Below are 9,656 nucleotides of genomic sequence, written 5' to 3' on the forward strand. Positions count from 1 at the left end.
AGTGTCAGCAGTGCCACTGCCCCCCCCCAGCCACACCAGTGCCAGCAGAACCAGAAGCCACCTGCTGACATGGAGCCTGTGGGGACACAAGTGTCAGCAGTGCCAACAAACCCTCCACAGACAGCTGCCACCCGCTGCCACAAGGCCTGCAGAAACACAGGCGTCACCAGTGCCACCAAGCGCCTCGTGGCCATCTGCTGTCTCAGAGACTGCTGGGGACACACGTGTCCCACAGCACCAGGACCCCGGGCAGCCACACCAGCGGTGCCCTGGCCCCCACAGAGCCACGCTGGTGGCACCGGGCCCTCTGTGTGGCCACAAAGGCAGCAGCAGCGGTAGCCGCCCACCGCCACCGACCCTTTGGGGACACGCGTGTCACCCACACCGCTGGGACCCCTCGCGTCACCCGCAGCAGCGAGAGCCCTGCACAGCTCCTGCAGTGTCCCCCGGTGTCCCCCTGCCCACCTGTGGGCGCACTGCGGGGCGGGCAGCACGGCGTCGGGCAGCGTCACCTTGGCGCGCTCGGGGACGTGGCTGTGGTTGAGGGGGCGGGTGGCGAACAGGACATCGTAATCGACACAGCACAGCAGGAACGTGCTGAAGGTGACGACGAACAGGAACTGCCTGGGGGGACGGGGGATCAGTGGGACCCCGGGGTCACAGCCGTGTGGCACCGCCCGGTGACAACGCGGCATCGCTTACACCAGCTCGAGGACGTCCGAGAGCAGGACGCAGGCAAAGCCATTCCTCTGGTGGAACTGGTAGATGTGGGGAGGGGTTAAGGAGACTACGAAGGGGTGATGGACCCCCCATGTCCATCCCCAGAGTCACCCCATGCTCCCCCATGTCCCCCACAGTGCCACCAGGGGCTGTGCCAGGATATCTTGGTGAAGAAACTGTCCAGGTCCTTAATGTGGTGCCACGAGTCTGGGGGGAAAAACACGGGGAGGGTCAGGTGGGAACGTGGTACCGCCCCCCCACCTGGGACCCCCGCCCCACCCAGAAACACCCACCTGGGGTCCCCAAGCAGCCCACGGGAACCCCGAATCCCCCAGCAGACGGGACCCCGGTACCTGTCGGTCCTTCAGTGACGTGCAGCAGCAGCTGCTCCTCCTCCTCCTCGCCGGGCGGCGAGTCCTCCTCACAATCCTCCAGCCGGCGGTATTCCCGGTACTCCCGGTCCTCCTCTCCCTGCTCCGCCATCACCTGCCGGGGAACGTGAGCACCTGCCACGGAGATGGGGCCGCCGCGGGGCAGGTGTGGGGCGGAGGGGGTCGGGGCAGGTGTGAGGCACAGGAAATGCCGCTCCGGTCCCGCAGCGCCGCCCGCGTGCCCCGAATTCGGGTGGCCTGAGCTGGCCCTGGCCGCGGGCAGGTGACACCGCAGGTGCCACCGGCCCTTCCTGTCCCACCGGCCAGGCCAGTGCCAGAGCCTGCCGTGACCCTGCACGGCTTCTCGGGGCTCCCCGGGAGGGTCCCCGGAGTCTGAGGGACCCCAACACTTCCCCCCCCGCTGTCCCCCAGGCCACGCTGCACTGTCCGGTCCGAGTAGGGGGACACCTCTCCCCACAGACCCCTGTGTCCGCAGCCCCCCACACTCTTCCTCCCCATAGACCCCCCCCCATGGACTCCTGTACCCACAGACCCCCCCCCACAGACCCCACTCACCACGGACACACCACCCCCGGAGCCGGGGGGCACAAGGGGACCGGCTCACGACCAGTCCTGAGCCCCGGTGGCCTCTCAGTGCCTTGCGTGCCCCCGGCCCGGGGAAGGACTGGACCCCCCACCTCTCTGGGGCAGGGCAGGACCCCGGACCTTGGGGCAGGGGACAACCCCCACAGGAGACGCAAAACTCTTGGAAGGGACCCCAAACCCTTGGATGGGACCATCACCCCATGGGGAAGGACGGGACCCCCGTCCACCTCCCCCCGCGGTCCCCTCACCGCAGCCCCGCAGCGTCGCGTGTCACCTGCGTCCCCCGCGGTGGCCACAGCCGGTGTCCGGCCGGGCCGGTGGCCGCAGGTGACACCGTCTGGCCCCGCCTGCCCGGGGCTGACTCACGGCGCGGGACTGATGCGGCAGGAGGGACCCGACCCCCCGCACCCCCTTGGGGACAGCGGCCGCATCCCCCAGGATCGGGTGTCCCGGCGGGTGACATCGGCACGGCCCGTCCCCAACCAGCTCCACATCGGGAAGCCAAAAATACCCGCGGCCCCGAAAATAGCCCGTGAGTGTAAACGGTGGGGGGGCCGGGGGGATCCCCGGGCCGGGGCCAGGGACACCCCCGGGCCAGGGACAGAGCCCGGGGGACGTGGCACCCGCGGGACCCGGCGGCTCCCGGCAATGGCCCCGGTGACCCTGCCGGGACACACGTGTGTTCCCGCAGCGTCACCTCTGTCACGGGGACCCCGGGGCTCCGCATGGGGACACCTGCCCGTGGCGACACGGCAGGGTGACAGCCCCGTGGTGACACAAGCCCCAGCGGTGACACATGGCTATGGCGAACGAGGACGGGGCTCCGGAGCGACCCCCGCGAGTGACCCGGGACCACACGTGGGGACACGGACACCCCCAGGGCGGCAGGGGACACACCCGCCCCAGCGGGATGGGGGGTCCCGGGCAGCGGCCGGACCGAAGGAGCCCGGAAAGGAGCGGCGTGACCCCGCACCGGGGCCAGCGGGGCTCTGCCAGCCCCGCTCCCCGCTTCCCGTCCCTGCTCACCTGGCCGCTCGCTGCCGGCTCGGTCCCCGCTGTCGCCGCCGCTGCCGGAGCTCAAGGGGCCCCCCGGTCGCCGCCGCCCGCCATGGCCGCACCGGGGGCAGCCCCGGGGAGCGGCGGGGGTCGGGGGTGCCGCTGTGCGCTCCGAGCTCCGGCGCGGGGTTCCGGTGCAGGTCCGGCCGCTCCGCAGGCGGCCCCGGGGAGGAGCGGGCGTGCCGGGAGCGGGGATCCGAGGGGTCAGACCGGGGAAGGGCCCGAGCCGCCGGAGAGGGGCCGGAGCGGGTCGGGGCCGGCGCAGGGCCCGAGCCGCGGTGTCGGGGCTCCGCCCGCCCGGGACCGCCCCTCCCCGCCCCCGGCCCTCCCCGCTCCCGCCCCGCGTCTCCCGGTGCCGCCCCCGGTGCCGCCCCCGCCGGTGCCGCCATGCCGCTGCCGGTGCTCTTGCTGCGGGCAGCGGGCGCTTGGACCCGGCTCCGGCCGCCCTCCGTCCCGGGGCGCAGGTACCGGGGGAGCGCAGGGCATCCCGGGGGGATCCCGGACTCTCGGGCCCTTTGGAGTGCGGGAGCCCCAACTCTTGCTGGGCGGAGCCCGGACTCGGAGGTCGCGGTGGTCCCGGGGGTGCGAGTCGGGCTGCAGGGGAGTCAGGGGTCCCGGGAACTCGCGGGGGCTCCCTGGAGCCCTGCGGGGGGACCACGGGGAGGCCGGGGCTCCCAGGAGGTTTAGGGGTACGGGGCCCTCCCGGAGCCGCGGGATTGGGGTCAGGGCGGGGGCAACACGCGGGCAGGAACTGGGGAGCCCCGGGGTACCTTGAGAGGTGTGGGGGAGCTCGGACTCCGCAGCCCTGGCGTGCCCGGGAGGTTCCCAGCCTCACGAACCCCTTGGGTGGTGGGGTCACCCCAGTTCTTGGTGGGGGGAGCCAGGACCCTGGGATTGCAGGCGACGCCGAGGGGCATCCTGGACTCCCGGGTCCCTTGGAGGCCACAACTCTTGGTGGGGGGAGATGGGATTCGGAGGTCCCTGGGGTGATCCGTGGTTGCCACCCCAGCTGGGGCACCTTTCAGTCACCCCTCTCCTCAGTTTCAGGTATGGGGGGCGCCTGGAGCTGGCCGGGCCCCCCCGGCTGCCCGCGGCGCTCCCGGCCCCCCGCCGCCTGCTCCTGGCCGGCTCGGCCACGGGCTGCGCGCTGCTGGGGCTGCTGGGCACGGCCGCCCGCTGCCAGGAGGCCACTGTCCCCGCGGTGCCCCCCGGTGCTCCCGAGCCTCCAGAGTCCCCCCCGGAGCCTCCCTTTGACTGGCCACTGTTCTGGACCTTCCTGCGCCCGCAGCTCCTGGCGCTCTCAGCTGCTGTTGTGGTGAGCAGCGGCGAGTGGGTGGCCGTGATCGCCCCTGTCCCCACTGTCCCCGAGTCACACCTATGCTGTCCCGGTGCCACAGCGTGATGGCCACCGTCCCACTGACGTGGTACAACAGCCGCCATCCCAGCTTGTCACTCGCTGGCTGTCACTGTCTGAGTGTCACGGCGTGATGGCCAAGGTCCCCGTGCAGGGGTGTGACACCCCCTGTCCCCATGCCACGGTGTGGCAGCCACTGTCCCGGTGCCACTGCGGGACAGCCACCGTGCTGGTGTCCGCTGTTGTGTGACACGGGCGCTATCCCAGCGCCACGGGGTGACACCCGCTGTCCCAGCGCCGTGACAGCCCTGTCCCTGTGGGCACCCCCGCAGCTGGCGCTGGGCGCGGCCCTGCTCAACGTGCGCATCCCGGTGCTGCTGGGGCAGCTGGTGAACGTGGTGGCCCGATGTGCCCGCGGCCACGTGCCCACGTACCTGCGGGAGGTGCGGAGCCCGGCCCTGCGCCTCCTCGCCGTCTACTGCCTGCAGGTGAGTGCCGGCCTCCCGAAAGGCCGGGCGGGGGTCTCGGGGTGCCCTCCGGCCCTGCTGACCCCCCCGTCCCGCAGGGCCTGCTGACCTTCGGGTACATCGCGCTGCTGGCCCGCGTCGGCGAGCGGGTGGCGGGCAACATGCGTAAGGCGCTCTTCAGCGCCCTGCTCAGGTAACCCCAGCGGGGACGGGGGACGGGAGAGATGGGGGCGCGGGGACCCGCACCCACCGCTCCCCCGGCAGGCAGGAGGTGGCCTTCTTTGATGCCACGCGCACGGGACAGCTGGTGACACGGCTGACCGCCGACATCCAGGAGTTCAAGTCTTCCTTCAAGCTGGCCATCTCCCAGGTGAGCCCGGCCATCTCCCAGGTGAGCCTGGCCATCTCCCAGGTGAGCCCGGCCATCTCCCAGGTGAGCCTGGCCATCTCCAGGTGAGCCTGGCCATCTCCCAGGTGAGCCTGGCCATCTGCAGGTGAGCCTGGCCATCTCCAGGTGAGCCCGGCCATCTCCCAGGTGAGCCCGGCCATCCCCCAGGTGAGCCCGGCCATCTCCCAGGTGAGCCTGGCCATCTCCAGGTGAGCCTGGCCACCTCCCAGGTGAGCCCGGCCACCTCCCAGGTGAGCCTGGCCATCTCCAGGTGAGCCCGGCCGTCTCCCAGGTGAGCCCGGCCATCTCCCAGGTGAGCCTGGCCGTCTGCAGGTGAGCCTGGCTATCTCCTGGGCAAGCCCGGTGGTCCCCCAGTCACTGCCCCCTCCGGCAGGGCCTGCGCAGCGGCACCCAGACCGCCGGCTGCTTCGTGTCGCTGTACCTGCTCTCGCCCAAGCTCACCGGGCTCCTGCTCGTGGCGCTGCCGGCGCTGGTGGGCGCCGGTGCCTTCATCGGCGCCTTCCTCCGCAGCCTCTCCCGCCAGGCACAGGAGCAGGTAACCCTCGCCTGAGACCCCCTTCCTGCCGCCCCCGGGGCCACGGTGTGGGGTGTCCCCACTGTCCCCCCTGTCCCTGCAGGTGGCCAAGGCCACCGTGGTGGCCGACGAGGCGCTGGGCAACGTGCGGACCGTGCGGGCCTTCGCCATGGAGGAGCAGCAGGCAGAGTAAGGGGCAGGGTGGGGAGCCTGGGGGTGCTGGGGCTGTGGCAGTGGGGATCCCAGCCCATCCCTGCCCCAGGCTGTTCCGTGCTGAGGTGGACTGTGCCGGGCGGCTGAGTGAGCGGCTAGGACTCGGCATCGCCGCCTTCCAGGGGCTCTCCAACCTGGCGCTCAATGGTGAGTGGGGTCACAGAGTGGGACCTGGGGGGCTGTGGGGTGGGACTCCCTTGGGCAGGACCTCCTCCAAATGTCCCTTCTGCATGTCCCCGTCAAATCCCAGCTCTGCTCCCACCCCACAGGCATCGTCCTGGGAACCATCTTCGTCGGTGGCTCCCTGATGGCCGGAGACCAGCTCTCGCCTGGTGACCTCATGTCCTTCCTGGTGGCCTCGCAGACGGTGCAAAGGTTAGAGCGGGGCCCAAAGGTACCCCCAGTACCTCTGGCAGCCCCTGTACCCTGCAGCATGCCTGGGCACAGCCCTGAGTTCAACCTCTGACCTTGTGCATCCCAGGTCCTTGGCCAACATCTCCATTCTGATGGGCCAGGTAGGTGGGGTGAGGGGTCCTGGCACCCCCTGAGGCTGGGCATTCAGGTTTGGGGCTCTGGGGGTGCTTTCGATACCCTCCCTGCGGGTGGTGTGGGGTCTGGGGGACCATGAGGTGCTCCTGCTGTCCCCCCACAGGCGGTGCGGGGTCTGAGTGCTGGCGCCCGTGTCTTTGAGCTGCTGAGACTGGAGCCCCCCGTGCCACTGCAGGGGGGAGTCACCATCCCTGCCCACTCCCTGTGCGGCCGCATCTGCTTCAACCACGTCTCCTTCAGGTGAGTCCCGCATGGGACTGCCCCCCATGGCCCCCTGGGCCACCCCATGGACAGGGGGACGGGCACCATGTCCCCACAGCTCTGCAGCCCCTGCTCCTCTCCCTGCAGTTATCCCACCCGGCCTGGCTACCCTGTCCTGCAGGACTTCAGCCTCACCCTGCCCCCCTGCCAGACCGTGGCCATCGTGGGCCCCTCTGGAGGAGGTACCAGTGCCCCCCCCGGGTTTATCCTCCTGTGCCCCACTTCTGCCCAGTGCGCCCAGTGTGTGCCGGGGACTGGGAATCCCCCAGTGCTGCTGGAGCCAGGGGTCTGGAGCAGGGGGGCTCAGGGGTCCCCATCCCCAGGGAAGTCAACGGTGGCAGCGCTGCTGGAGCGGTTCTATGAGCCCACGGCGGGAACCATCACCCTGGACGGGCAGGACATCGCCAGCCTGGACCCCTCCTGGCTGCGGGGGCAGGTCATCGGCTTCATCAGCCAGGTGGGGACAGGAGCGCTGCTGGCCGGGACCCCCGGCTGTCCCTGGGGAAGAGGAGGGAGGTGGGCCATGGCTGAGGCTCAGTGCTGAGGGCTGGGGTTTTGCTGCAGGAGCCGGTGCTGTTTGGCACAACCATCATGGAGAACATCCGCTTCGGGAAGCCAGGAGCCTCTGATGCCGAGGTGTACGAGGCCGCCCGGCTCGCCAACGCTGACGGCTTCATCCGCAGCTTCCCCGATGGCTACGACACCGTCGTGGGTATGGCCAGGGCGGGAGGGGGTCAGGCAAGTGTGGGTCCCCAGCCGAGATGGTCCCAGTCCTGCAGGGACAGCGGCTGCTGGTCACTGCCGATGTTCGGCTGTGCCAGAGGGAGCTGCGGCCGCGCTGGGCTCTGAGCGGCAGGGATGGGGTTCGGATGTGGGAGGTGGGGCTGTCCCCGGGCTGATGAGGCACCGAGGTTCTGGGGGGTTCCCTGGCCGTGGGTGAGGTGGTCCCCCGGGATGCGGCACCGCCATCCCCACGATGTCCCCTCGGGCCGCGGTGTCCCCGCGGTGTCCCGCAGGCGAGCGTGGCACGGCGCTGTCCGGGGGCCAGAAGCAACGCATCGCCATCGCCCGGGCGCTGCTCAAGGACCCGGCCGTGCTCATCCTGGACGAGGCCACGAGCGCGCTGGATGCGCAGGCGGAGCGGGCGGTGCAGGAGGCGCTGGACCGTGCAGCCACCGGCCGCACCGTGCTGCTCATCGCCCACCGCCTGAGCACCATCCGGGGCGCGCAGCTCATCGCCGTGCTGGCCCGGGGCCGTGTGGCTGAGGTGAGCCCGCAGGGCGGGGACAGCTGGGCACCGGGAGGTGACACCGTCCGGCCATGACACCCTCCTGCCGTGACACCCTCCTGCCATAACACCCTCTGGCCGTGACACCGTCCGGCCGTGACACCCTCCTGCCGTGACACCCTCCGGCCGTGACACCCTCTGGCCGTGACACCCTCTGGCCGTGACACCCTCCGGCCGTGACACCCTCCGGCCGTGACACCCTCCGGCCGTGACACCCTCTGGCCGTGACACCCTCCGGCTGTAACACCCTCTGGCCGTGACACCCTCCGGCTGTAACACCCTCTGGCTGTGACACCCTCCGGCTGTAACACCCTCCAGCTGTGACACCCTCTGGCCGTGACACCCTCCGGCCATGACACGCTCCGGCTGTGACACCCTCCGGCTGTGACACCGTCCAGCCGTGACACCCTCCGGCCGTGACACCGTCCGGCCATGACACCCTCTGGCCGTGACACCGTCCGGCCATGACACCCTCCGGCCGTGACACCCTCCAGCCGTGACACCCTCCTGCCATAACACCCTCTGGCCGTGACACCCTCCGGCCGTGACACCCTCCTGCCGTGACACCCTCTGGCCGTGACACCCTCCGGCCGTGACACCCCGCTGTCTCCACAGGCAGGGACTCACGAGGAGCTGCTGCGACGGGGGGGTCTCTACGCCGAGCTCATCCGACAGCAGACTAAGGAGGGGTCCCCCCGCTCCCCCCAATAAACCAGGGCTGGGTTTATTAACCAGGGGGTTGTTTAATTAATCAGGGGTCTCCTCTTTGTGGCGGGACGTTGCGATGGGTCCTCCGGGCCGCTCGAGGGCGCCCTTGGCACTGAGGAGGGGGCGGGGTGCCGGGCGGGGCCATGAGTGACGTGTAATTTGTGGGCGTGTCCAGCTATGCTGACCACGCCCCCCCTGGCCGCGCGGGGCTGGGGGTCCCCTGTGTCACCCCCTGTGTCACCCGCTGTGTCACCCCCTGTGTCACCCCCCGCTTGGTGTGAGCCCCCTCCCGAGGTGCGGGACCCCTGTGTGGCCCTGCTCGCGTGAGGGGTCCCTGTGTGACCCTCGGGTGTCCCGTGTGTCACCCGTGCAGTGAGGGACCCCTGTCACTGCCCAGGGGGGAAACGCTGCGACACCCCGGGGACTGGAGGGGGTGAACCCTTACGTGACCTTGGGATGGGGGACCCCTGAATTCCCCCCTCCCCGGGTTGGAGGAGCCCTTGCGTGATTTCTGTGACAGGGGACCCCGATATTTCCCTCGGGGCAGGGGGGGCTCGTGTGTCACTTCTGGAGGGGAGGAACCCCTGGGTGACCTCTGGGATGGGGAGACCCCCGTGTGACCCCCCGTAAGGGGGGATCGCTTGTGTCACCCTGCAGGGTGGGGGCCCCTCTGTCACCCCTGCAGTGGAGGAACCCTGTGGCATCTTTCTGGACCCTCTGCGGGACCCCGGGATGCGCGACCCCTGCCATAGGAGCTACCCTTCGTAGCACCACGGGACGGACTATCCCCTGTGCTGCCCCTCAAGGCAGGGGACCCTCGTGTCAACCCCCAGGTCGGGGGAACCTCTGTGTGACCCCTTGGGGTAGGATTAGCCCTGCATGACTCTCCCGGCGTGGGGGGGTCCCATGGGTCAGCCTTTGAATGGGAGACCCCTGTGTCACCCCCCGAGTCCGGGGGGACCCTGTGACATCTTTCTGGGATGAAGGCTCCACTGCATCACTTTTCGGGGTGGAGGGACCCCTGTGTGACCCCGGGATGGGGGGACTTCTGTGTGACCCCCGAGGTGGGTTCCCCTGGGCTGCCCGATGAAGGGGCGCTCTCTGCTGCCCCCCCTTCCCCGGGGGTCTCGGCCCCCCCGT

The 9,656-nt window shown here is 70.5% G+C and overlaps 2 protein-coding genes across 3 annotated transcripts in view; one reads left to right on the forward strand and one right to left on the reverse strand.

Annotated features, from left to right (window-relative positions):
• The window catches only part of ATG9B (autophagy related 9B), a 12,253-nt gene extending 10,720 nt beyond the window's left edge, over positions 1-1,533 (reverse strand). Inside the window, exons 1-4 of the mRNA XM_033512169.1 lie at positions 1,074-1,533; positions 884-927; positions 703-767; positions 37-624 (exon numbers count right to left, since the gene is read on the reverse strand). Coding sequence (XP_033368060.1) covers positions 37-624; positions 703-767; positions 884-927; positions 1,074-1,203 — 827 coding nt within the window. The 5' untranslated portion in view covers positions 1,204-1,533. The remainder of the gene's footprint in view (positions 1-36; positions 625-702; positions 768-883; positions 928-1,073) is intronic.
• A 1,584-nt stretch (positions 1,534-3,117) lies between these two features.
• ABCB8 (ATP binding cassette subfamily B member 8) lies at positions 3,118-8,542 on the forward strand. 2 transcript variants are annotated; one of them, XM_015650104.2, is made up of 16 exons: positions 3,118-3,217; positions 3,795-4,068; positions 4,440-4,595; positions 4,673-4,767; positions 4,839-4,965; positions 5,357-5,518; positions 5,601-5,686; positions 5,760-5,857; positions 5,980-6,085; positions 6,192-6,225; positions 6,363-6,499; positions 6,608-6,702; positions 6,844-6,977; positions 7,085-7,232; positions 7,537-7,787; positions 8,424-8,542. In XM_015650104.2, the coding sequence occupies exons 1-16, from the start codon at positions 3,141-3,143 to the stop codon at positions 8,517-8,519; spliced, it is 2,076 nt and encodes a 691-aa protein (XP_015505590.1). In that variant the 5' UTR covers positions 3,118-3,140; the 3' UTR covers positions 8,520-8,542. The 2 variants fall into 2 exon arrangements, with proteins under 2 accessions (XP_015505590.1, XP_015505600.1); XM_015650114.2 differs by having other exon boundaries at positions 4,839-4,944.
• Positions 8,543-9,656: the final 1,114 nt, after the last annotated feature.

Source organism: Parus major, chromosome 2, assembly GCF_001522545.3.
Source record: "Parus major isolate Abel chromosome 2, Parus_major1.1, whole genome shotgun sequence".
Taxonomy (NCBI): Eukaryota; Metazoa; Chordata; class Aves; order Passeriformes; family Paridae; genus Parus; species Parus major.

What these genes read in the sequence shown, in the direction of transcription:
- ABCB8 (XM_015650104.2), top strand. Translation starts at nt 3,141, where the DNA reads ATGCCGCTGCCGGTGCTCTTGCTGCGGGCAGCGGGCGCTTGGACCCGG. An exon ending in CTCCAACCTGGCGCTCAATG is followed by an intron (nt 5,858 to 5,979) that starts GTGAGTGGGGTC and finishes CCCACCCCACAG; the next exon opens with GCATCGTCCTGGGAACCATC. An exon ending in GCCTCGCAGACGGTGCAAAG is followed by an intron (nt 6,086 to 6,191) that starts GTTAGAGCGGGG and finishes TGTGCATCCCAG; the next exon opens with GTCCTTGGCCAACATCTCCA.